This window comes from Camelina sativa, chromosome 4 (genome assembly GCF_030686135.1).
Source record: "Camelina sativa cultivar CO46 ecotype springtype chromosome 4, ASM3068613v1".
In the NCBI taxonomy this organism is placed as follows: Eukaryota; Viridiplantae; Streptophyta; class Magnoliopsida; order Brassicales; family Brassicaceae; genus Camelina; species Camelina sativa.
In genome coordinates this window covers 3,753,305-3,780,140 of record NC_141883.1, presented here as the reverse complement: position 1 = coordinate 3,780,140, position 26,836 = coordinate 3,753,305, and the positions used below count along the sequence as shown (strand labels likewise).

At 37.1% G+C, this 26,836-nt stretch overlaps 2 protein-coding genes, 3 long non-coding RNA genes and 2 pseudogenes across 12 annotated transcripts; 6 read left to right on the top strand and 1 right to left on the bottom strand.

Moving 5' to 3' along the window:
* The first annotated feature begins 129 nt into the window (after positions 1–129).
* LOC104779762 (allene oxide cyclase 2, chloroplastic-like) lies at positions 130–1,227 on the top strand. The gene is made up of 2 exons (XM_010504145.3): positions 130–439; positions 538–1,227. The coding sequence occupies exons 1-2, from the start codon at positions 220–222 to the stop codon at positions 1,062–1,064; spliced, it is 747 nt and encodes a 248-aa protein (XP_010502447.1). The 5' UTR covers positions 130–219; the 3' UTR covers positions 1,065–1,227.
* A 3,234-nt stretch (positions 1,228–4,461) lies between these two features.
* Positions 4,462–6,041, top strand: LOC104779760 (allene oxide cyclase 2, chloroplastic). The gene is made up of 2 exons (XM_010504144.3): positions 4,462–5,183; positions 5,426–6,041. The coding sequence occupies exons 1-2, from the start codon at positions 4,964–4,966 to the stop codon at positions 5,950–5,952; spliced, it is 747 nt and encodes a 248-aa protein (XP_010502446.1). The 5' UTR covers positions 4,462–4,963; the 3' UTR covers positions 5,953–6,041.
* Positions 6,042–7,068: 1,027 nt separating this feature from the next.
* Positions 7,069–8,086, top strand: LOC104783510 (allene oxide cyclase 2, chloroplastic-like; annotated as a pseudogene). Its single transcript, XR_015596508.1, has 2 exons — positions 7,069–7,301; positions 7,489–8,086. The product of XR_015596508.1 is annotated as an allene oxide cyclase 2, chloroplastic-like (transcript).
* A 1,155-nt stretch (positions 8,087–9,241) lies between these two features.
* Positions 9,242–11,453, top strand: LOC104779759 (uncharacterized). 4 transcript variants are annotated; one of them, XR_015596509.1, is made up of 9 exons: positions 9,242–9,380; positions 9,491–9,569; positions 9,666–9,741; positions 9,836–9,997; positions 10,083–10,303; positions 10,380–10,437; positions 10,550–10,623; positions 10,785–10,909; positions 11,044–11,453. It is a non-coding gene; the product is annotated as an uncharacterized LOC104779759 (long non-coding RNA). The 4 variants fall into 4 exon arrangements; XR_015596512.1 differs by having other exon boundaries at positions 11,052–11,081; XR_015596510.1 differs by lacking the exons at positions 9,242–9,380; positions 9,491–9,569; positions 9,666–9,741; positions 9,836–9,997 and having other exon boundaries at positions 10,137–10,303; positions 10,517–10,623; positions 11,044–11,317.
* Positions 11,454–13,285: 1,832 nt separating this feature from the next.
* LOC104779758 (uncharacterized) lies at positions 13,286–14,930 on the top strand. 3 transcript variants are annotated; one of them, XR_015596515.1, is made up of 6 exons: positions 13,286–13,412; positions 13,501–13,565; positions 13,640–13,757; positions 13,853–14,133; positions 14,256–14,442; positions 14,544–14,930. It is a non-coding gene; the product is annotated as an uncharacterized LOC104779758 (long non-coding RNA). The 3 variants fall into 3 exon arrangements; XR_015596513.1 differs by having other exon boundaries at positions 13,640–13,764; positions 13,853–14,129; positions 14,544–14,894; XR_015596514.1 differs by having other exon boundaries at positions 13,293–13,412; positions 13,853–14,129; positions 14,544–14,894.
* A 1,041-nt stretch (positions 14,931–15,971) lies between these two features.
* Positions 15,972–16,786, bottom strand: LOC147945312 (uncharacterized). Its single transcript, XR_015596112.1, has 2 exons — positions 16,601–16,786; positions 15,972–16,351 (listed from the first exon to the last, which is right to left on the bottom strand). It is a non-coding gene; the product is annotated as an uncharacterized LOC147945312 (long non-coding RNA).
* An 811-nt stretch (positions 16,787–17,597) lies between these two features.
* On the top strand, positions 17,598–18,642 carry LOC104779772 (allene oxide cyclase 2, chloroplastic-like; annotated as a pseudogene). The gene is made up of 2 exons (XR_015596506.1): positions 17,598–17,952; positions 18,051–18,642. The product of XR_015596506.1 is annotated as an allene oxide cyclase 2, chloroplastic-like (transcript).
* Positions 18,643–26,836: the final 8,194 nt, after the last annotated feature.

Here is a 26,836-nt window from a genome sequence, read left to right as displayed (position 1 = left end):
CAGATAAACCACTTGCCGACCAATTAACTTAAAATAAACTTACATTTGGGAATTTACGCACGTGCTATTTTATCATTTAATCCAATGTCTGGTCTTATCTATAAATAAACAGACATTTAGTAGAATTAAAATCACTCATCTCATAAATCAAAGTCCAGTCTATTTTATAACAGCCTTCCAAAAAAAAAAACCGAAGTGTTAAACAGTCTTCTTAGATCAATGGCTTCCTCTGTTATGTCTCTCCAATCTATCTATATGACAACTCTCAACAATCTGTCCTGCAATAACAAATCTCATCTAAGCTCTCTTCTTGGTTTCTCTAGATCCTCCCAGAGTCTTGGAATCTCATCCAACGGTCTAAATTTCTTCTCTCGATCAAGTTTCACTCCCAAGAAGAACCTCACTCCTACCCGAGCTCTCTCCCAAGACTCTAGACCAAGTAAGTTGTCTAAACATGATCTCATCTCTCATTATTTACTTAAGTACCCAACTCACATATTAACTTCTTTTTATTCATTCTCCTTGTGATAATTTCAGGTAAAGTTCAAGAACTAAGCGTGTACGAGCTCAATGAACTAGATAGACACAGCCCTAAAATTCTGAAAAACGCCTTCAGCTTAATGTTTGGTCTCGGCGATCTTGTCCCATTCACAAACAAACTCTACACCGGCGATCTCAAGAAGCGTGTGGGAATCACCGCCGGTCTCTGCGTCGTGATCGAACACGTCCCCGAGAAGAACGGTGACAGATTCGAAGCTACGTACAGCTTCTACTTCGGAGACTATGGCCACTTAGCCGTACAAGGACCGTACTTGACTTACGAGGACTCGTTCTTGGCCATCACTGGTGGCTCTGGAATCTTTGAAGGTGCGTACGGACAGGTTAAGCTTCAGCAGCTTGTGTACCCGACGAAACTGTTCTACACTTTTCACCTTAAAGGGTTGGCTAATGATTTGCCTAAGGAGCTTACCGGAACGCCAGTTCCTCCGTCTAAGGATGTGAAGCCGGCGGCGGAAGCTAAGGCGTTGGAGACCAGCGGAGTTATAAGCAATTATACTAATTAGTTAAATGAATATAGACTTTTGTTTCAAATGTTGTATATTCTTGAACTTTCTTGAAAAAAAAAAACAGAGAAATTACATTCTTTATTAAAAAAAAGTTATATATTCTTATACTTGCGTAGTCACTTTTATTTTTAATGGTCAAAATCATTATGTTAATTATTAATTGAAAAGACTCAGAAACAAAGTTCGACATCTTTGATGATGAGATTCAGGGATAACAAGACCTTCTTTATCAGTAGTATCATTAGAGAGGTTTATATTGTTTTGGAGGAAAAAAACATAATTCAGAACAAAAGAAAAAAGCTAAGCAAATATACTCATCCTGAGGCGTTACGTGTTGGCCAAACAAAAATACAAAAGAGAAAAAAAAAATTAGAGAAACTCGGTTTTTCTTCTTCTTCACCTTCTCTCGAATCTCTCCGATTTTGCAATCGGAAAAGAGCTGTCTCACAATCGAACGGAAATGGGAGGAGATTGAATCAATTGGGGAAACTCGGTTTAGTTTAAAGCATCTTCCTTTATCATTCTCCAAGTTTTGATTTTGTGTGAGTGAGATCTGAATATTAAACATTTGGGTGTTTCAGGGAGCTCTTGATTACGATACTAGATGGAAGTTTGAAGCTTGAAGTCTCATTTCTCAATGCATGACTTGTAAGTTTTTATTGTTGTATCTTCCGTTTTTACATTCTTAACGACTTAAGATTTTTTCAGCTTAACGAATTGTGTATATCATCATCAGATTCCAGACAGTTTTCCTCTATTGGCTGCTGCTCAGAAAGCACTTGTCTCCAATTCACGCGATTCCTTATCAACCCGAACTCTTCATTCTGAGCTCGTTTACAATTACTCTGGATCTAAGCATGTAAGAACAATCTTTTATGGTGCTTCTTTAGCCATTCCTGTCTACTTCTTGTCTACTTCTGAGAACAGTTAGTTGAGTATTGAGACTTGAGAGTCTCTCCTTAATCAAGTTCTATTGTTTAAGCTTTAGCCTAGGACTTAATGCAGCAGGTTCTAGCTGTTGTGAGTTGGTTGGAGAATAGTTACTTGAGTATTGAGATTTGAGAGTCTCTCGTTAATCAAATTTCTCTAGTTTGGTGAATTATCATTAAGAATAGTAGTTTAGTAGTTTTCTCAACTTCGCTAACGTTGTTGTTCATTTCTTTCTTCAACTAGATTACAGAATCATTAAAACGATGTGGGATTTCTGAAACTTCTACTTACATTCTAGCTGCGCTGTTCAATGCTTCACTCATCGAGGTCATAATCTTTTCAACCATCTAAGAACTGAGTTTCCATGTCATCGCTTTTTTTTTTAGTTATGTTTATCGACCATGACATGTTTTGAGATCAAAACCAGATGGAAGAGGTAGCAAAGAGTTTCCATGTCATCGCATCAAATTCTTTCAGCATTACAAGATAACTAGCCAAGAACTTTGAGTTTTCTTAGAAGCTTCACAGGACAAGGACTGATGTTTGCTTATAGTCCCTCAGCCATCTACCTTGGTGACTTGTGAAGTCACACACACGGTTCTGATCATTTTAGTTTGCCTTCCTATATTGTTGGTTTTGGTTTTATATCCTTCAAGGAAACAAACTACTTTTAAGGTGATCCATTATATTGTTGGTTATGCTAGCACTTTGATCTCTTCTCTTATACTTCTCTACTCTCTCTTCCACAATTAGTTGATCTTTCTCCTATCAATTTGCTTATGTAGATAGTAACTCTTGAAGATGTATTTGAGTTTTTTTTTTTTTTTTTTAATATGTTTTTTGTATGTTTACAAATTAATTAAATGCAATAATTTCCCATTTTTATAAAATCTGAAATGTTTACACATTTATACTACTTTTATTCTATTTAAAAATTTTAAATTTCAAAAACAATTTTTTAAAAAATAAGAGACCCAAAATCAAAACTTACCATTGGAGGAGAAAATTTTAATTAAGAGATCATGGGTTCTTATTTACAAAACAATATACAATTAATTCATAAAAAATTCAAACAGTATATAAGTACCCCAATATATGAACCCCGATAATCTTGCTGTAAGTTGCATTGCATGTAACAATCCATACTATAAGTACGAGTAAAACTCACACATGTAAACCGGATGATAAATCAAATCGGGTTTAAAAATGTTTTTCAACAAGGTTCAAAATTAAATTGAGAGGTGACGGTTAGGATTTTGTATATTATATATATATGCGTCTCGTGGAGGTTGTCTACGTATTCTTAGAAGGAATCAAAGCCATTCATATTTTATATTACCAAATATGGTATTTAGAGAATAAGTGTTTATAGTCTTTTGTGGGAATCTTTGTGAGAGATTGCATTAGTGTCCCCATTCTTCAGAAAAGTGTTTCTCTATTTATATGAAGATGAAGTCGGTTTTAGCTAGACATGTTCTACTTCCATATTTGTAGAGGGGGGAATATGTTCTTCTTCGAAGTTGTTATATATTCTCTTAGATTCGTTCTCATCATTTCCTTTTTCTTTGATAGGTTGGTGTCGAGCTCATCAAACTTACATCTTCGGCCGAGTTCACAGACTTCCGCAGTTTATTTTGGTTTAAGCCAGATTAACCGGAGTGTGCTAAATCACTCTACTACCATATACTTAAACCATCTAGGGAAACACATTAAAAGTCCTTAAATAAAATAAATAAAGAAAATATACTATTTTTAGTGAAAATTAGGCAAAATGGACTCAAAAACTCATTCTTGGTCGTGTTCAAAAAAAAAAAAAGGATAAGATTTTATGTGATTCATTTTTAATGTCTTTTTTGAAGATGGACATTATATATAAATTCCCCTAAAAATTGTCATTATACATGCAAGGTTTTGCATTCTTGCATGGTTTCGAAAAGAAGGATAAGATTTTTTGGTGGTGTTCAAAGAAAAAAAAAATGAGCAAAACCAATTAAGTTCCATGAACATTCGAACTATTCCTCTATTTGGCAATGATAGCTTATCTTGATGCATGCGAGCATCTTCCATATCTAACTATCTGTGGTGGAAATGACCCACTACGATGTCAGTTGGCAATATACTGCCACTATCTAGTGTGCTTTCCGAATGAAGCTCGTTGTAGTGCTCCATTAATGAATGTTTATGAAAATGCAATGAATTTGTGCTAGAGAAGATAACAAGTATTCATCAACAACTTTACACTGAGATTGTAGATTTTCATCTAAAATAGTTAAGAACGACGAATTCATTCATATCAAGATTGATTAATTTTTGAAAAGCAAAATAACATATTGAATTATCATCCATTAGCGAATAAGGTTTTTGTATTGAAAGCATAGTGTATAAATCAATACTTCATCGCTCATTAATCATATAATACTTGAGGTGGATTTTAATTTATACATCTTTATATTCTCGATGTACTAGTTTTTGTTTTCGATATTATATGAATGGCTGAGTAGATGTTTATAAGCTCTATATCTTTCTCTTTTTCTATTTTTTTTTTAAAGTCCTTTCACTGATAATTAATAATTTAAACTATTTAGAAAAATATAAATCTCTTAGATATTATTGCTCAGATTATATTTGCACGTTTTTTCATTGTTCTTTTTGTAGTCTGCGGCCGGCCAAAACTATTCAACTTAAATCCAAAACCCAAATTAAGCTTAGACGACAATTCCCGACCACGGAAAGTCGGAAACCAAATCCAAATTCACTTAAAGCATCTTTCTAGTTTTAGAGACCCAGTTTTGAATAATTTACCCACGTGTTATTACTTCATCAATCATCACATTCATCAATCACCCAATATAAATATACATACATTCCATAGAACTCAACTCATTCACCACATAAAGTAAAGTCACATTTCTTCATACCAGCCTTCAAAGATTCTTCTTTAGAACTCTTTTTTTTTCCTCTCATCAATGGCTTCTTCTGCCATGTCTCTCCAATCTGTGTCTATGACAAATATTAACAATCAATTTCATCGAAGCTCTCTTCTTGGTTTCTCTAAATCCTTTCAGAGTATTGGTATCTTATCTAACGGTCTAAATTTCTCCTCTAGATCAAGTTTCACTCCCAAGAAGAACCTCACTCCTACTCAAGCTCTCTCCCAAAACGGGAATATCGAAAACTCCAGAAAAAGTAAGTTCATTGAACTTTTTTTTTTTTTTTTTTTTGTCTTCACATTTATTGTAAAGACTTATCTTTAAAAGCTCACAGAACATAATTAAATGGTTATCTAAAAATTATGTTTTAGCTAAAAACCAAAATTATCCAATTTATAACTTTGCAAACTTGATCACGTAAGCACATGATGACACCATACCTCAAAATCAAGTATCTAATTCTAAACATGAGTTTGTTTTTTTCCTTTTCCTTTTCAGGTAAAGTTCAAGAACTAAGCGTGTACGAGCTCAACGAACTAGATAGACACAGCCCTAAAATACTCAAAAACGCCTTCAGCTTAATGTTCGGTCTCGGCGATCTTGTCCCATTCACAAACAAACTCTACACCGGCGATCTCAAGAAGCGCGTGGGAATCACCGCCGGTCTCTGCGTCGTGATCGAACACGTTCCCGAGAAGAACGGTGACAGATTCGAAGCCACTTACAGCTTCTACTTCGGAGACTACGGCCACTTGTCAGTACAAGGACCGTACTTGACTTACGAGGACTCGTTCTTGGCCATCACTGGTGGCACAGGAGTCTTCGAAGGTGCGTACGGACAGGTTAAGCTTCAACAGCTTGTGTACCCGACGAAACTGTTCTACACTTTTTACCTTAAAGGGTTGGCTAATGATTTGCCTGAGGAGCTTACCGGAACGCCAGTTACGCCGTCTAAGGATGTGAAGCCGGCGTCGGAAGCTAAGGCGTTGGAGCCCAGTGGAGTTATAAGCAATTATACTGATTAGTGAAAATAATTAATAGAGACTTTTGTTTACTCATCATGTCTATGTATAATAATATATACTTTATAAAAAAAAATATTCTTATTCTTGAATAGTCAATTTTATCTTTTTTTTTTGGGTCAAAAACACTATCTTGATTATTAATTGAAAAGACTCAGAAGCCAAGTCGGAGATCTTTGATGATGAGATTCAGGGAATAACATATATAATTTAATAAGTTGCATGTAACAATCCGTAGTATACTTAAACCATATATAGGCAGACTCATTTACTCGAGTTTAATGTGATTCATTTTTAACGACTTATTTGAATATGTCAGTATACATGCAAATGCAAGGTTTTGCATTCTAGCATAGTTTGCACTCTAGCGCATTGTGCAATCTAGTGATTTCCACGTATTAGATAAGTCTTTTTGGTTATGAGCAAAACCAAGTTTCATGAACATTCAAACTAATCCTCTAGAATGTTACTTATATTGACAATTTTATCATCTAAAATTTACTTCAAATAGTTCGATTTCCATTATTTGTTTTCCATACTGTGGAGCCAATTCCTTTTGTTTTCTTTTCACGGGGACAATAAATTCTTATCTTGATGCCGGTGTGGAGCATCTTCCATATCTGTGGTGAAAATGACAACTAGTCCACTACGACGTCGGTTGCCAATATCCGTTTGCATCGTTGCAAGATGTTGTTGTGGAAAACCATTCGAGGCTCGTTGCTAGTGCTAATATAAGTACCCATCAACAATAGTTAAGAACTCAGAATTAATTTATATCAAGATTAATCAATTTTGAAAAAAAGTAAAAAAAACATATTTAATTATCCATTATTAAAGCATAGTGCACAAATTACTTCATCACTCATTAGTTATATAATTTTTTGAGGTGGATTACTTCATCACTCATATACATCGTTATATTTTTGATGTATTAATTTTTGTTTTCGAATTAATGTGAATGGCTGAAGTAAATGTTTATGAGCTCTGTAACTTTTTCACTAACATAATTAATACTTTATTCATTTTTTATGAAAATAAATATCTTAGATATTATTGGTTATATATGTCCCACGTTTTTCATTCTTTTAGTCTGCGGCCGGCCAAAAGTATTCAACTTAATTCCAAGACCCAAAGCTTAGACGACGTTCCGACCATGGAATTCAAATCCAAATTCACTCATAGCATCTTTTGGAAATTTAGGCACGTGCTATATTTCTCTAAATCCTTTCAGAATCTTGGTATCTTGTCTAATGGTCCAGATTTCTCCTCTCGATCAAGTTTCACTCTCAAGAAAAACCTCACGCCTTGTCGAGGTCTCTCCCAAAACGGGAATATAGAAAACTCCAGACCAAGTAAGTTAATTGAACCCTTTTTTTGTTTACCATAATTAAATGGTTTTCAAAATATTTTGTTTTAGTTAAAAACCAAAATTATCCAATTTAATACTTTGCAAATTTGATCACGTAAGCATATGACACCATACCTCAAATCAAGTATCTAGTTCTAAACATGAGTTTGTTTGTTTGTTTTTTTTTTCAGGTAAAGTTCAAGAACTAAGCGTGTACGAACTCAACGAATTAGATAGACACAGCCCAAAAATTCTTAAAAACGCCATGAGCCTAATGTTCGGTCTCGGAGACCTCGTCCCATTCACAAACAAACTCTACACCGGCGACCTCAAGAAGCGCGTTGGCATCACGGCCGGTCTCTGCGTGGTGGTCGAACACGTTCCCAAAAAAAACGGTGACAGATTCGACGCCACTTAGAGCTTCTACTTCGGAGACTACGGCCACTTGTCAGTACAAGGACCGTACTTGACTTACGAGGACTCGTTCTTGGCCATCACTGGTGGCACAGGAGTCTTCGAAGGTGCGTACGGACAGGTTAAACTTCAGCAGCTTGTGTATCCGACAAAACTGTTCTACACTTTTTACCTTAAAGGGTTGGCTAATGATTCGGAGGAGCTCACCGGAACGCCGGTTCCTCCGTCTAAAGACGTAAAACCGGCGGCGGAAGCTAAGGCGCTGGAGCTTAGCGGAGTTATAAGTAACTATACTAATTAATTCATGATATTAGTCCATGTTTAAATCTCCTGTATTAATCGAATCATTGGGGAAATAAATTTCTACTTGTCATATTCCTTTTTTTGTCGCCGCCAATAAAGTATATATATCGTGAAAAAAATGTCTGGTAAAATTTACATGCCAATGTTTTTTTTTTTTTTTTTTTTTCACATGCCAAAGTTCTCCATCCACAAATTTTAAAAAGTTGCTGATAAATTAAAAAAAAAAAAATGGAAGAGGACAATGATGGTAAAGCTCACATACATAATCATCTGCTTAATTTGGGAAAAAAACATGTGATAACTAAGAAGAGGAGATTGGCGTAAAAAGGGATGAAGGGAAAGAGGTCGGAAAATGAAGAATAAAAGGGCAAAACCACTTTCTAGTGTTTTGAAGCATTTGTTAATCTTATGATAAACAAATGAAATAACAAGCAAATAAACTAGGATATATTTTGGAGCTTGAAAAAAAAAAAAAACGAGGCCAAGCAAATGAGAATGCTCTAACTTTTTTTTTTTAGCAAGGTCAGAACTTTCATTAATTAAAATTAGGTTTTTAGAATAGGAGAATTTCGTAGAGCAGTTTTAGCTAAAGCATCCGCCTCTATATTTTTCTTTCTCGGTATAAATCTAAAACAAATTTCTTGAAAAGAAGCAGAGATAATCAAGATATTATGTTGACTCATGTGGAGTTCTTTCTAGTGAGTTTCCGATTCAATGGCTTCAATCAATTGAATTAAGTCTGAAGCTACAATCTTTTTTTTGAACCCTTGTGACGATGCTTATCTCAGGGCGTAAAGCAGCCATCAGTGGTGATCCGACATGAGGCACTGAAGTGGAGTCGAATATCTTGATACCCGATATATAATTTGAGAACTGACAGCCTAATCCCACTTTACGAGAGATCGCATCCCAAGCCGCATCGTTTGGAGTATCAACACATCGAATCTTGGGATGGGGATACTCTCTTTAGGGCGAATTTGTTTTGGCTCCTGGATCGTTCCTTGGGCCTCTTGCCATTCACGAGCTAGGTATAACGCAGTTGATACGGTTTCTCCCATAGAGTCGTGACGTTTGGAAAAGATCTGGTGGTTAAGCTTTGTCCAGATCTTCCAGAGAATCCAAGGGTGAATGGGGCCTTGTACAGCTCCGGAAGGTGGCAAAGCGATGGTGCCTTGGAGTATTTCAAAACCCTCTCTAATGGTAGTAGAATGATGCGGGTTCCATGGTACTTTCAGAGGAGCGAGATTCCAGACTTCTCTAGCGAATCTGCTAGAGAAGAAGAGGTGTAGAGTGGACTCAAGGTTTCCAAAAAAAGGGCAGACCGCATCTTTGTTCACATTTCATGCCCTCAAGTTTTCCTCCACCGGTAATGCTCCTCTCATCAATTTCCACATAAAGAATTTATTTTTTGGTGAAGTTTTTTGTACTCCAAATGTAAGCATTCTACTTGAAGCCTCTATTCAAATCTTGTTATAGGGTATTTTCTGGGCAGTGGAAGATGCTCTCATAGTAACCAGATTTTGTAGAGTAGATACCAAATATTGTTGGTAGCCAGGTATAAGTATCTTTTGCTCTTAGTTTACTTAACTTGATCTCCAGGATTTGGTCGACGTATCTTTGGAGGGTTCGTTGTAACTTTTATTTATCCCAGTCCTTTGTTGCAGGAGATGTCAGGTATGTGGGTTTTTGTATCTTTCGGGAGAGGGCCCATTGGTATCAATGGGGAGGTAAGAGAGATCCAGGGATCTGTCTAGATAAGGTTATCATTCCCATTACCGATTACCTTCCTAGCTGTGATTTCATGCGCTCTTTGCCAATTAGGATTCCCCTTCAACCATGAGAAGTGGAAGCAGGAGCTACACTGTCTAGGAATGGGGTAGTATGGCAGTATTTACCTAAGAGAACCTTTGCCAAGAGACAATCAGGGTTTGTCAAGAATCTCCAGCTGATTTTGACCAGGAGAGCGTCATTAAAGCTCTATAAGTCTCTTAAACCTAGCCCGCCTTCTCGTTTTGCTCTTGTTAGTTTGTTCCACGATACCCATCACATTTTATTTTTCTCCTCTCAGCCCACCAAAAACATGTTAAGATGGATTGGATACGCTTGTACATGGAATTAGGGAGCTTGAAGCAAGACATGGAGTAGGTTGGCATGGACGCTAGGACAGATTTTAGCAGTGTTGTCTTTCTACCTGCCGATAGATATCGAGATGACCAGCTGCATGCTTGTTGTCGGATTCTATCCACTATGCTGTTGAATAAGCCTTTCTTCTTTCTGCAAATAATTCAGGTAAACCAAGATATTTCCCTAAACCTCCTTCTCTTTGGAGTCCCAGTTGGGTTTTAATTCTCTCTTTGGTTTCTAGGGGAGTTTTGATCTTCTGACCTGATGCTAGCTCATATTAATGGAGGATTTGCATCAAAGTAAGTGGCTAATTTTCGGGCTTGATTTTCCAAATTTTATGCCTTTGATTTTATTTTATCTTTGTGGTTTTTGGTGGAGATCCATCAACACTTCACTACACAATATAAATAGGAAAGGGGACAAGGATCCCCCTGCTGTATACCTCTATGGGGAGTAACCAATCCTTTGGCTGCTCTATATAAGAGGTATGAGTAAACCATTGTGGTGATGCATTGTTGAGTCCAATTGATCCAAGTTGCGTGGAAACCCATTTTTTCAAGCACTTTACTAAGAAAGTACCATTCAATTATGTCTTATGATTTACTCATCTCTGTTTTCACAACCATGTAACATCATTGTTTTGTAGACGATGAGTGAAGATAATGAAGGACTCCATGTGTGATGAGCACAATATCCGAGATCGATCTTTGGGGTACAAAGACGAATTGGTTCTCTACAAAAAGTGTGTGCAAGATGGGTTGTAGCCTCTTGGTAAGGATTTTGTATATGATCTTGTAATAAGCTATGCATAGGGCTATTGGTCTGTAGCATGACATGACATCTTCTTTGGTTTTTTTTCTTTTTGGGATCAGTCTGACATGAGTATTATTGATGTTTTTCGGTAGGATTCCAGAGGTAAAGAGCTCTAATTTTTTTAGATGATTTGAGGACCTAGTGTATGCCAATTTGTTTAGAAGAAACTTACGGAGAAGCCATCTGGTCCAGGCACCTTGTCAGACTGATGGAGAACATGCTGATTTGATCTCGTCTGGCAAATGTATCGTTATGAGTTCAGCATTGGTTTTCTCTGTAATGCGGGGGCTGATGGCTTCTGCAACAGTTATAGTATTAGTGGTCTTTGATGATTTGAGGAGGTTCTAATAGTATTCAATTATGACATCCAACATTTTGTCTTCTTCATAGAAAGTTTGGCCCTCATCATCCTCTATCACTGTTGTTGATAGTTTTCCTTCCTTTTGTTATGGCATGAAAGTATCCAGTGTTTTTATCATCAATGGTAAGCCAAAGTTGTCTGCTTCGCTGTTTCCAAAACTCTTGTTCATCTTTGTATGCTTGTTTTAACTAATCATTGATTAATGATAGTTGGATTAAGTAAGAGTCTTGGCTAGACATAGCTTATTCCAGCTTTGTGACATCCTGGTTTGCAAATAGGTTTAAAAGAATTGATTTGGCCACCTATGTCACCAAAGTGCACTTATCTTTTTGATCAAGAGTCTTAAGAGAACTCCAGAGTTAAGCGTGTTTGAGCTGGAGTAGTCTCAGGATGGGTGACTTTCTGGGAAGTGACTGCCGGAACTGTGCAAGTGAAGACAAAACACAGGAAAAGATCATGTGATGATTTGTAGGGATGGTAAAAAGTCTCTAAAACCTCCCGGACATATCATACCGACCGTCGGATATGGATGGGCTCACAGGCCTAGTGAAAGGACGTGAGGCCCGTTAAGAAAGGTTGGCCCATGGACTGGGAGTGGACATGGGGTCCACTGAGAGGTGGCAGTCGGGGCGTTACAAGTAGTATCATAGCAGAACCCAGACGAGTGTGGAGTCGAGTGGGGTCACCGTTGGGGGTGACGATCTTGGTACGCAACGAAGACGTTGCGATATGTTAGTGGGGGTGAATTGTGATATCCTGGTTTGCGGAGAGGTTTAAAAGAATTGATTTGGCCACCTATTTCACCAAAGTGCATTTATGTTTTCGGTCAAGGATCCAGAAGGAACTCCAAAGTTAAGCGTGTTTGAGATGTAGTAGTTTCAGGATGGGTGACCTTCCGGAAGTGACTGTCGGAACTATGCGAGTGAGGAAAAAACACAGGCAAAGATCATTTGGTGATTTGTAGGGACGGTAACAAGTCTTTAAAACCTCCTAGACGTAGCAAACCGACTGTCGGATATGGATGGGCTCACGGGACTAGTAGAAGGCGTGAAGTCCATTAAGGAAGGTGGGGCTATGAACTTGGGGTGGACATTGGGCACATTGAGAGGTGGCAGTCGGGGCGTTACAAGCTTTTTTCGTGGTGTCTCTATTCTCATTTGGCTATCTTGTGTGGTATTTTTTTGACCAGTGAATTGGCCTTCTGACAACGATTGATTTTACTTTCTACCTCCTCGTCTTCTTCTGGCTTCCTCTGGTTGCCAAATAGTTGGGTGATTACTTTGTTCCTTCTTAGTCTACTGTCATATCTGAATAGGCCTTTTTGCCTTTTCTGGTGCAAGTCAAAGTAAGTCACCAGTGGTCTATGATACGAGCCCTCAAAGTTGAGATATTCAGTGCAACCTGAACGGTAAGAGTCTGTCCTAGAACAATTCGACATTGCTCTGCCCAGTCGACAATGAACTTAACGGTCGTATCTTTTTCCACGCTAGGACAAGAAGTTCCCTGCATGTTGAAGATCGAAAAGATCACACTCCGACATAAAGGTTTGCATATCAATGTAAGAGCCCTCAAGGCTATCAGGACCTCCTTGTTTTCCGGATGAGTCAATGATGTCATTAAAGTCCCTAGTTAGGTACCATGGTTCTTCTCTGTTTTTGTCTATTGTTGATAGTTGCTCCCTAATTGCTTTTCTCTTTGTTTTCTCAGGCTTCCCATAAACAAAGGTGATAAAGAAATCTCTACCTTGAGCTTTAATGCAAGTTTCTATGAAGGTTGAGCAATACTGAATTATCTCCACCTCCAAATGTTGTTGCCAGAGAAGTGCAAGGCCACCCCCTCTGGGGCTATGAGGTGAGACCTGTTTGTTTGCTGAGAAATTCATAATTTCAAGCTTTGTGAGAACAAAGTCATCAGAATTATTTGTTGCCATGAGGAAAACTATGTCCGGAGAGACTCATTTGTGTATCTCTCTTAGTCTGCCAATTATCATGGAATTTCCCAGACCACAACAGCTCCAGCTAGTACTGTTAAGGAAGAGGGTGTGGGAGGGGGGGGGGGGGAGGGATCTTAAAAATCCCCCCCTCTTCTTCACTATAGAAGGTATGATAGTAGTCTTTGTTGGAACTCTGCTAGTAGAATGTTTGGACATCTCATTATTTAAGATGAGCTTCTGTTTTTTTTTTTTGAGGTGGTCAATGGAATTATTCTCCTCATAGGGAGGTGCATGTATCTCAGGGGTAGTTCTTCTCTTGGGTGAGTTCTAGATAATCACCTTGTTTCGCTTACTTAACTTTGCACCCAAAGTTGTGACGGGTTCGTGCTTGTAGGTTTTGCAATCAGAGGGCGTCTTCTTTTCTCTTTTGGGGCTGCAAAGGGTGAACCAACTCGCAGTGAAGGGTGTACTGGCAGATCCTAGCTTAGCTCTTCCAGAAAACTAAGCTTTACGTTTGTGGTCGCTTCAATTATGTGCTATGCAGTTTCTACCATTAGGGCTCGGGATTCACCCTAAATAACCCTCTGTTTCCTTGCAATTTGTTCAGTAGGGTCAGCACAGCTCACATAGTGGATGGTGACATCACACAACTCCCACATAACCTCTTCTTTGGAAGGGATCATAGGAGGAGGGGGTGGAGGCGTGACTTCTGCAGTCACTTGTCTTTCCAATAGAGGGCGACGTGGTCGAGAGGTTTCTGAGAACTCTACTAGTAAGATATTTGCACTGCCTCTGGCGCTTGGTTTTTCTATCCACTGCATATTTAGAGGATAATAACCAGGAAAACGTTTTGGGATGAGTGACCAAAGGCGTTGGAGAGTCAGGTTGGTGAGCCTCCCTATCTAAGTAAAGGTGTTTTCTTTGATAAGGTCTATGTTTTCCAGTTATGGGGCTTAGACTCTTCTGCAAGTAGGAGTTGCAAACTCACTTTGTTTCCCTTTTCCTCTTAGGTGGTAGGGAATTCTTCTATCCATGGTGTAGAGACATATTGAAAGTATCCAAAACTAGGGTTCTTCACACAGAGTTGGGAGTGTTCTTGCCTAAAGAGCTGAGTTTTCTTGCCCAAGGGATGAGAGTTAAATACTTACGATAAGATGCAATAAATGCGAGTCAAGAAAAACAGTTCTTAACCTAGAGGTGAGTGGGTTCAAGTATTTAAAGGCGCAGTCTTAAATAAGAGAGAAGCTCAACGTTTCCATAATAGCAGCTTGTAATGACTGTATGATTATGGTTACAAGGGTGCTTTGTCGTCCGGGTCGAGGAGTTAGAAGGTGAGAGGGGTTTTTTTTTACTCGGTCAGTTCAACTGGGAAGTGGCGTGAGGGGCGTCTCCTACGCCGGACTCACTAGGGAGGATGCCGACCGCCTCAAGGCATCGTATAAAGCCAAAAATAGAATAAACTTTGCTAGAAAAGGAAATAAAAGTGGGTAAAATCTGCTATCTTGAACTTATTTTTCTTCTTTCAGCTAGCTCGGGAACTGTGCCTAAGAGCTTTTTTTTTAGAGACGAATAATAGTGTTGATTGAGAATTCTCTAACTAATTCTCAAAACAATCGAATGATAAGACAAAACCAATGTTCCGTGTCTCACCATCTGTATATATATGGCCACTAACTTGGTGATGATATGAAACTAGGAAGCATGCTGGCTCCCAAATGCTTGATGAGAATTGTTTAAAATCTATGTGTTCAGAGAATGTTGGAGTTGTAGATTCAGATGGAACTGGTAATACATCTGGGATCAATGCTACTGAAAAGATGCATGAACCATCTCTTATATTATTACATAACTTGCACGTAATCTATCAATTGAAAAATATTTCAGCTCGGCAAAAGCAAAGAAATTTTTTAAAAAGCAGAAGTTGTTGGAAGCACATCCATATCCTGCTCAAGTTGGGTGGACAAATGTGCGACAGTCAAGGACCGCACAAATATTCTTTTTTGTCACTTCTAAATTCTCATAAATATATCTAGGAGTTGATATTTTGATTGTCTTGGAAGAAATTCTGACATATAAGACCAATCTTAGATTTCTTTTTTCTTTTTTAAATGGACTAAAAACTAAAAAAAATGAATATAATATAAATTGGCCAATTTATATTTTTGATTCTATGGCAAGATATATCTACCGGGTCAGGCATGATCATATCATAATAAAATTGGCATTAGAAATGGCTCTGCCTCCAACGCATCGATAAATATTTTCATGAAGTTGGCAGTAAAAGGTTAGTAAATTGACGAGTTTTACGAGGTTCTAATGGTTACAACTGTTGTAATAAATATATTTATAAACCAGACCATTTTTTATTTATCATATTTGTAACCGTAAATATTAAACATAATTCACTGCATATTAATTATGGACCGCTTTTACGTAAAAATAAATTTGGTATTCGACAAATTATTATCCGCTCCAAAAAATAGAGTGTGATATAGTCCACTTTGTCCATAACATCCCTTCAAAGCCTTAGCTTAGAGAGTTGTCAAAACTTGTTTGGAAATGATACATCTACAAGCAGTCCCAACTTTAAGGGTGTGCCGACGGTGCATATGCTTAGAGACCCATCATTTTCCAACAATTTTGCTAAGTATTTTAGGGTCCAAAATTTACAAGTTTAGAAAATATATATCACAAAATTGATTTTTATATTTTAGCACCGGATCTAATTTTGTTTTTTTTTAAAATTATTTTTATTTTTTATTAATATATAATTATATTTATCCCCAAATGGATAAATACAAGATGGGCTTCAAGGCCCAAACGGTTTACAAAAAAGGAAAACTATTGGATACAACCTGCCGGAGTTGTGGCTCGGAGCCTGGTCTGACTACCGGAGACATCGATTCCCGTCCAAGAGTTCCGACGTTAGCAAAGGGCATTACTTTGTTTCTCCCTCGGCGGCTCTAGTTATTCAGCCGAAGCTAACGGATCCGGAGATCTCACCTGCAACACCCTTTCCGGACTGGACCAAATCGAAGACAACCGGTGCCCACGTAGATTGTATACTCCTCCTCTCCCTCAGATCTACTTTACTGCCGCTCAAAGGCTTTAAATTATTTAAAAAATGAATATCTCTTGAACTAATCTAATTTTGTCTACAAGACTGCAACATAGCCATTCAAGAGGGAATTAAAGAAGGACTGAAGACAGGCGAAAAATTCAAACTATTTGTAATGTGACAGTGAGTAGTAACCTCCATGTTTCATAAATGCACAAAGAACATCAAAATCAATTTGATCATAGAACTATTTGAAAATATTTTATGTGTACTCAAAAATTTGACACAACCAACCACCTTTATACACCTTCGCTAAAACATGCTGATCGACAAGACTTTGATCTTATGACTTTTTAGCGGGGGTTATTGGTTTGAGACTAGAATAGAGTTTTAAAGATTTTAAATTTTATGTAGAATCTGTTGTTATTAGATCAAGATTTTGTTAAACTCTGTCAAAGTTTAGTATTATTAGTTTGTGATTTGTAAAAGTTATTTAAAATCTTAACAATTTTGGGTTATTGGATTCAGACTTTTATAAAGTCATTAAAAGTTTTGTGTTATTCAATTAAAACAAAAGAATCTAGGATTGTTAATAAGTTCAGTTATTATGTTATTGGTTCATAATTTTAGACACTTTCTTTACAAAATAAAGTCATGGAAAGTATCATAAAAATACAGGATTATTTAGAGAAATTTACAAGATTTTAGAAAACTAATCAACAAAACTCTCTAGCAATCTTTAACAATCTTTCACTTATTCACTTTTAATGATTTGTTGAACTCTTCAAAAATCTTCATAAATTAGAATCCAATACCACCCTTAAGTGGGAGTTATTGGTTTGAGATTTGAATAGAGTTTTAAAGATTTTAAATGTTATGTAGAATCTGTTGTTATAAAATCAAGATTTTGTTAAACTCTATTAAAGTTTAGTGTTATTAGTTTGTGATTTGTTAAAAGTTATTTAAAATCTTAACAAATCTGGGTTATTGGATTCAGACTTTTATAAAGTCATTAAAAGTTTTGTGTTATTCAATTAAAATAAAAGAATCTAGGATTGTTAATGAGTTCAATTATTATGTTATTGGTTCATGATTTTCGACACTTTCTTTACAAAATAAAGTTATGGAAAGTATCATAAAAATACATGAATTGTTTGGAGCACTTTACAAGATTTTAGAAAACTAATCAACAAAACTTTCTAACAATCTTTAACAATCTTTCATTTATTCACTTTTAATAATTTTGTTGAAATCTTCATAAATTTGGGAATTTATGCACATGTTATTGCATCATTCAGTCCAATTTCTGGTCTTTATCTATAAACAAAGAGACATTTAGTAGAATTAAAATCACTCATCTCATAAACCAAAGTCCAGTCTATTTCATAACAGCCTTCCAAAAAAAAACCGAAGTGTTAAACAATCTTCTTAGATCAATGGCTTCCTTTGTTATGTCTCTCCAATCTATCTCAATGACAACTCTAATGTCATGCAATAACCAATCTCATCCTAGTTCTCTTCTTGGTTTCTCTAAATCCTTTCAGAATCTTGGAATCTCATCAACGGTCTAAATTTCTCCTCTCCATCAAGTTTAACTCCCAAGAAGAACCTCACTCCTACCCGAGCTCTCTCCCAAGACGCTAGACCAAGTAAGTTGTCTAAACATGATCTCATCTCTCATTAATTACAAAGTACCCAACTCACATATTAACTTCTTTTTTTTTCATTCTCCTTGTGATAATTTCAGGTAGAGTTCAAGAACTAAGCGTGTACGAGTTTAACGAACTAGATAGACACAGCCCTAAAAATCTCAAGAACGCCTTCAGCTCAATGTTCGGTCTCGGCGATCTTGTCCCATTCACAAACAAACTCTACACCGGCGATCTTAAGAAGCGTGTGGGAATCACCGCCGGTCTCTGCGTCGTGATTGAACACGTCCCCGAGAAGAACGGTGACAGATTCGAAGCTTCTACTTCGGAGACTACGGCCACTTGTCAGTACAAGGACCGTACTTGACTTACGAGGACTCGTTCTTGGCCATCACTGGTGGCACAGGAGTCTTCGAAGGTGCGTACGGACAGGTTAAACTTCAGCAGCTTGTGTATCCGACAAAACTGTTCTACACTTTTTACCTTAAAGGGTTGGCTAATAATTTGCCGGACGAGCTCACCGGAACGCCGGTTCCTCCGTCTAAAGACGTGAAACCGGCGACGGAAGCTAAGGCGCTGGAGCTTAGCAGAGTTATAAGTAACTATATTAATTAATTCATGATATTAGTCCTATGTTTAATCTCTTGTATTAATCGATTCATTGGGGAAATAAATTATGTACTTATCTTATTCCTTTTTTGTCACCGCCAATAAAAATATAATATCGTGAAAAGATGTCTAGTAAAATTTACATGTCAAAGTTTTTTTTTTTTTGGTAAACCATGTCAAAGTTAATGATCCACATGTCACACGCCTCTTTTAACAAATAGTTGACGGTGATTATGAGTTCTCCATCCACAAACTTTAAAAAGTTGCTGAGAAATAAATTAAAAAAAAATGGAAGAGGACCATGATGGTAAAGCTCACATGCATAATCATCTACTTAATTTGGGGACTAACATGTGATAACTAAGAACAGGAGATTGACGTAAACAAGGATGAAGGGAAGGAGGTCGGAGAATGAAGAATAAAGGGACAAAACCACTTTCTAGTGTTCTCAATTGACAACAACAGTTTTGAAGCATTTGTTAATTTTACGGTAAACAAATGAAATAAAAAGCAAATAAACTAAGATATATTTTGGGTTTTAAATAAATAAATAAAAAATTAGGCCAAGCAAATGAGAATTCTCTAACTTTTTTTTTTGGCAAAGCCATAACTTTCATTAATTAAAATTAGATCCTTATAATAGGAGAGTTTTGTAGAGCAGTGATAAGCATCTGTCTCTCTATTTTCTTCTCTCGGTACAAATCTAAAACAAATTTTTTAAAAAGAAACAGAGATAACAAGGATATAATGTTGAATCTTGTGGAGCTCTTTCTGGTGAGTCTCCGATTTAATGGCTTCAATCAATTGAGTTGAGTCTAAAACTACATAAATTTTTGTGAACCCTAGTGTCGATACTTGTCTCAGGGCGTGAAGCATCGCAAGCCTTTCAGCCATCAGTGGTGATCTGACATGAGGCGATGAAGTGGAGTCGGATATCTTTATACCCGATCTATGTTTGAGAATTGCCAGCCTAATCCCGCTTTACGAGAGATCGCATCCCAAGCCGCATTTGTTTGGAGTATCAACACATTGGATCATGGGGTGGGGATACTCTCTTTAGGGCAAATTTGTTTTGGTTCATGGATCGTTCCCTGGGCCAACTGCCATTCACGAGCTAGGTATATCGCAGTTGATACGGTTTCCCCTCGAGAATCGTAACGTTTGGAGAAGATCTGGTGGTTATGCTCCATCCAGATCTTCTAGAGAATCTAAGGGCGAATGGGGCCTGGTCCAGATCCGGAAGGTGGCAAAGTGATGGTGCCTTGGAGTGTTTCAAAACCCTCTCTAATGGTAGTAAAATGATGCGGGTTCAATGGTACTATCAGAGGAGCGAGGTTCCAGATTTCTTTGGCGAATCTGTAAGAGAAGAAGAGGTGTAGAGTGGACTTAAGGTTTCCACACAAAGGGCAGACCGCATCTTTGTTCACATTTCATGCCCTTAAGTTTTCCCCACCGATAATGCTCCTCTCATCAATTTTTACATAAAGAATTTAATCTTTGGTGAAGTTCTTGTACTCTAAATGTAAGCATTCCACTTGAAGCCTCTATTCAAATCTTGTTGTAGGGTATTTTCTGGGTAGTGGATGATGCTCTCATAGTAGCCAAATTTTGCAGAGTAGATACCAAATGTCGTTTGTAGCCGGAAGTATGTATCTTTTGCTCCTAATTTGGTCGACATATCTTGGGAGGGTTCATTGTAACTTTTCTGTATTCCAATCCTTTGTTGCAGGAGATATCAGATATGCAACAGTGTGGGCTTCTGTATCTTCCAAGGGAGGGCCCATTGGTATCAGTGGGGAGGTAAGAAAGATCCAAGGATCTGTCCAAATGAGGGTATCATTCCCATTACCGATTAGCTTCCCTAGCTGTGATTTCAGGAGAACTTTGCCAATTAGGATTCCCCTCCAATCTTCTTCTTTTTGGAAGTTACATCTCCATTAGAAGCAATAGACTCTTCTTCTTCTTTGTTATTCGCATGCATCTGACGTTTGTGCTTCTTTATTTTTCTACAACAGGCCAACCATTTGGATCCAAACGATCTTCAATGATATATTCAATCAACTTTTGTAGTCTTGGATCCCGCTTCCCATCATCATCGCTCCATTTAGGGTACATATTTTCTAATGAAATTGGAACCATATGCCTCACACGTATCTAAGACATCGATAAAATAACAAGTTTTGTGAACTTATTGAAACAACTATTTTAAAAACATTCAGAAAATCTGTAACATAATGAAAACAAATATATAGCTATTTAAAATAACTTTATGGTCAATGTAAAAAATCTATGATATAATGAAAACAAATCTGTAAAAAATTAAAATAAGTTTGTGGTCAATGTAAATAAATCTGTGACGTAAGGAAAACAAATTTGTAGCTATTTAAAATAAGTTTGTGGTCATTAGCCATAAATGTTAGTAAATATGTGACCATAACAAAAATACATATGTGGTTATTTCATACCTCTTGATGTGTAGCCTTCTCATCTGATATAAAGTCTTCAAATCTGAATCGCGTACGAGATCCTAACCAATTAAGTAGTGGTAGACCCGGTGTGATTGCCCGTCTATGGTCATACAGTTCTCCTAAACCCCATAGCACATTCCTCGCAAATTTGCGTCGAACTCAGTCGTCGCAAATCCGCTGCTCAATTGCAACGCATTTACGACAAATTCGCTGGGAAGGTCCCTTTCCTCGCAAATCCATCGCAATAGTGCGATGATTTTGCGAGAACATACTCCATAGCAAATTTGCTATGGAATTGCGAGTGATTTGCGAAAGCCATAGCAAATCAATTGCAAAGTTAGGATAATAATTTTTTATAAATATTACAAAACTTAATAGAATTATTCTGAAATACATTTGAAGGTGAATTTACTAACTTTTAACATTATTTTGATGGTTTTTACAAATTATATATTCAAGGTTTGCGACAAATTTGCGATTGATTTGCTAGAGCCATAGCAAATTCGTCGCAAATCCATCGCGAACTACGCAAAACATAGCAATTCCCTCGCAAATAGAAACTTTAAACCCTTAACCCTAAACCCTAAACCCTAAAGACTTATTACATTACTATTAATGATTAAAAAAGTTGAATCCAAAACTATTAATCAAAGATAGCAGTGCAACACAAAATTGTTAGAGAATTGGACAATTTGGCAAATATTTGTCTCAATGTAATGAACATATATGTGATATAGTGTAGAACATCATCATGTTTAGAGTAAGATGCAAAATTGGACAATTTTGGAAAGTTTGATGATAGAAAAGAGTATGATGACACCATTGGACCTTATAATATACTTGAAAGTTAATTTGACTAATTTGTTACAATTATTTTGATGGTTTTTGCAAATTAGATATTCAAGGTTTGCGACAAATTTGCGATTAATTTGCTAGAGCCATAGCAAATTCATCGCAAATTCATCGCGAACTACGCAAAACATAGCAATTCCCTCGCAAATAGAAACTTTAAACCCTTAACCCTAAACCCTAAAGACTTATTACATTACTATTAATGATTAAAAAAGATGAATCCAAAACTATTAATCAAAGATAGCAGTGCAACACAAAATTGTTAGAGAATTGGACAATTTGGCAAATATTTGTCTCAATGTAATAAACATATATGTGATATAGTGTAGAACATCATCATGTTTAGAGTAAGATGCAAAATTGGACAATTTTGGAAAGTTTGATGATAGAAAAGAGTATGATGACACCATTGGACCTTATAATATACTTGAAAGTTAATTTGACTAATTTGTTACAATTATTTTGATGGTTTTTGCAAATTAGATATTCAAGATTTGCGACATATTTGCGACTGATTTGCTAGAGCCATAGCAAATTCGTCGCAAATCCATCGCAAACAACACAAAACATAGCAATTCCCTCACAAATAGAAACTTTAAATCCTAAACCCTAAAGACTTTGCGAGGGATTTGCTACGTTCCCTCGCAATTTGCTCGCAAAACTCTAAATTATAAAAATTTAAATTAATTAATATTTGCGATGCTTTTGCGAGGGAACGTAGCAAATCCCTCGCAAATTTTGCGTTGGAATTGCGACGCCGTTAATTTCCTATATAACTAAAAAACCTAGTTTGAGCGAAGCTCAAACCCAGCCGACAAACCCTAATTTCCTTCTTCTTCTTCCGATTTCTTTCTTCTCCGGTTGTTCTCTTCTCCTCTCCCCTTCTACGGTTGTTCTCTTCTCCTCTTCTCCTCTCTCTTTTCCGGTGAAACCTTCTCCGATCCTTACTCCTCCTCTTTTCTCTTTTCCTTTGAATCACTTGTCTGGTAAGTCTCCTCCTCTCCCCTTCTACCTCTTTATAGTCAGAAAGTTTGCTTAGATTAGGGTTTTTTATTCGATTTTAGGGTTTCAAATTTGGGGTTTAGGGTTATGATTCGATTAGGTTTTTAATTCGATTTTAGGGTTTCAAAATTGAGGATTCAATTTAGGGTTTAGGGTTATGATTCGATTAGGTTTTTAATTCGATTTTAGGGTTTCAAAACTGGGGATTCAATTTGGGGTTTAGGGTTATGATTCAATTTGGGGTTTTAAATTCGATTTTAGGGTTTCGAAATTTGGGATTCAATTTTTGTGTTTCTAATCAGTTTTTTTTTCTGCTTTCAGATGTCTTCTCGAGACCAAAATGTTTCTGTAAACCAAAACGTTTACAGAAATTTCATTGCTTCTCAAGGGTTAAGTCCTCCAGTCTCTGCTCGAAGGACACATTCTTCTTCTGTTCCTCTCTGAAGGTTACCTTCTCCCGCTTCTTCTCAAGGTACATCACCGGCGATGCATGCTGATAATCCTCATGGAAGCTCTCCGGCGATGCATGATGAGAATCATGGAAGCTCTCCGGCGTTGCATGATGAGAACCCTCCTCAGCAATCAACTTCGCGTATCAACAGTATTTCTGCCTCTCAAACTTTTTTCACTTTGGAACAGTTACTTGCAAGTCCCGGGCGTGCTGGCTTACCAAAACTGGATCCTAAGCGACCTCCGGATACTCTCTGGTGAGAATGTTATGTATCTAACCTATAGTTTATCTTTATGTTTTGTATTTTCAATGATCCTCATTCCTTTTATCTTATGTTTTGTAGGTTTGACCAGGATTCTTCGGTTGCTGCTACTGTCTGGGCCATTTTTGAAAGAGATTTCAAATCAGCTCATGCCAATTGGACCCAAACACCAGGTCCGGTTGTAAACCGGTGGTTTGAAACTTTTGCGGTAAGTTACAGATTGTTGATGTGTTTAAATTACAGATTTTGTTTGTTTATCACTTGATTCATTTCTCTGTCTTTACAAGCAAACATATAACTGGGATGCGTCCATCAATGGAAGAGTTAGAGCTGAGTTTGAAAAGAAGTTGAAGAGTCGGATGAGTGATCAAGTGTCTCGGTGGAAGGGTAAGTGGAAGAAGAGAGGTAATGACGCAATGCTGCGGTGGCTTGATCCTACCGTATGGGATGGCTTGGTCCAGTTTTGGTGTGAACCAAAATCAGAAGCAAAGAGTATCAATAGCCGTAATGCTCGCTATAGTGATCCTAATGGCACCGGAATACATAAGCACCGTTCTAGTCAGACCTCTTTTAAAGCCCGAGCACGAAAGCTTGTAAGTATCTCTGTTTAACACAAGTTCATTATTCATATCATATCTACAATATAGTAATATAGTTGTTTCATTTCTCTGTTTTTAGTCTGAGAGTACTGGTGAGCCACTGCCTGATTTCCTGCGTGTACTAGAAGACACTCATAGCAAACCTGATGGGTCGTTTGTTGATGGACTGTCTGAGAAGGTGTTCAATGAAGTGTCGTCAAAGATAGCTGAAGCTGAGTCTGAGCTATTATCAGCGGATAACATGGAGAGTAGTGCTTCTGGCGGGTTATCAGTAACTGTGAAGGACCAAATCTATGCCGAGGTAAAACATGCTTTATTGTTTTTGTTAATGTTTATGTTTGTGTAAACTATGTGTGTAAATACTTATGGTGTTTATGTTTGTGTAAACGCTTATGGTGTGTATATGTTTTGTTGGCAGGTTGCTCCGAAGAAAAAGAACCGGATATATGGGGTTGGTAACATGCAAGCATAAGCATCTTCAGCTCATATTGGTCAACCGCCTCCTCCTGATGAAGATCCACTTGTTCTAGCTGCGAAGCTTGCTGCTGCCGAAGCTGTTCTTGCAACTCAGGCAACTCAGTTACAGAAGATGCATAGTTATGATGCATAGTTATGATGCATACTTTGATTATCTTGCAGAGAAAGATCCAGAGTTTGCTGCAAGTTTTCGCCGACAAGATACAGCTATTGGAGACATAAACACCGGAGAGACAACCGGCAGAGAAGCTACCAGCGGCCAAGCAACCGACGGAGAAGCTACCAGCGGCCAAGCAACCTGATGAACTCTCTTTCTCTTAATGTGTAATGTGTAATGAACAGCTTAGAACTTGATCTCCCTTGTAAACTTATTTTGTGTTTTTGAAAACTTAGTACTTCTAATTACAGCTTTAATTTGCATAAGTTATAAGGTTTAATTCTAATTACAGGTTTAATTTTAATTACAGGTTTAATTCTAATTAAGCTAACCAAAATGAAAATTTTAATTTTTTTATACCATAATTATTATTTGCGACGGAAAACATAATTGCAAAAGCATCGCAAATTTGCGAGAGAGTTACTAGATACGATATTTGCGAGAAAATTGCTTTTTAAACAAGTCCTCGCAATTTGCGATTAGTTTGCGAGGGAATTTTTTTCCTCGCAAAAGTTGCGAGGGATTTGCGACGTTGACCGATTTGCGAGAAGCGATTTGCGAGGAACGAACTTTCCTCGCAAATACCTCGCTTTTGTCGATTTGCGAGGGATTCGCTACATATTCGTCCATCGCAAAACCGTTGTTTTCTTGTAGTGATAAACACATACATGGAATGTGTAATTGTTCCCCTTGTAGGTAACAACTTTGATTGAGTCAAGTAAACTAGAAAAACCCACTCTCCCCCCACTGATATTTCTCAAAAGCCTCTACATCTAACACTCTTTTTGCAAATTTCAAAGGTACCCTCAATCCATGATTAATCCCAAATATGCCAACATGTAGGATTATTAACCTTCCTACCATCCTCCTTTTATCAACACTCCAACCCTCACTCTCCTCACTCTCTTGGCAAAGTTCTAAAGACGATTTCAACTCATCCAAAGATGGTCCATCCACTGTAGATATTTTCATTTCCTTCCAAAACTCCTTATGGTCAGCATCAAACTTGTCCAACTGATCAAATGGATCACAATTTAGACTTGTAGTTTCCTCAAATACATGCAGCGAAAATCTGAGTGGTTGTTGACCATCAATAATATACCAAAACTCATGTCTAACATTGACTGTCAACTGATTAGTGAGGAAGTAATGTACCATCTAGGCGGACCATACATACTTCTCTTCATACAGCTTAAGAAAGACCCCAAGATATGACTCCTTCAATTCAATCCACACATCTTTTCCTATTTTACTTTTCATGATTCTAAAGTTACTCAAAAAGCGGTTATGGTTCATGCTCTTTATTTGAAGAGGAGATTTCCCTTCTTCATATTGCTGAGGAGGGTAAAGTGTCATTACTAAACACAAAAATATAAGATTATTAGTCATTCCTAATCTTATATTTTTGTGACAAGGGAAAAAAATTGTAATCAAAGAAAATAAATTTCGCAAACAAATCTATGACAAGTGACCTAAAAAAACTGTAAGTAAACAACATAAATTTTAAACACAAATCTGTGACAAGGGACCAACAAAACTGCAATCAAATGAAGTAACAAATCTGTGACAAGCGACAAAAACCTGTAAAAACAATTGCAAACAAATCTGTGACCACAAAAAAAACTTGTACTCAAACAACAAGATTTGAAACAAATCGATGACAAGGGACCAAAAAACTGCAAACAAATCTGTGACAAGGGACCAAAATAACTGTACAAACAACATAACTGGCAAACAAATCTGTGACAAGTGAATAAAAACACTGCAAACAAATTTGTGACTATGAAAATAACTCTGTAATTAAAAAAATCTGCGAAGACGAAAAAAATCTGTGAAGACGAAAAGAACTCTGTAATCAGACAAATTTGTGGCAAAGGGCAAAAAACTAAACAAATCTGTGACAAAAATCAACAACACAAATATGTAATGACGACGACGAAAATTAAACAAAAACACATGTAAATGAGGACATAAAGAAACCAGAACTGGAGTTCCGGTTAAAATAGT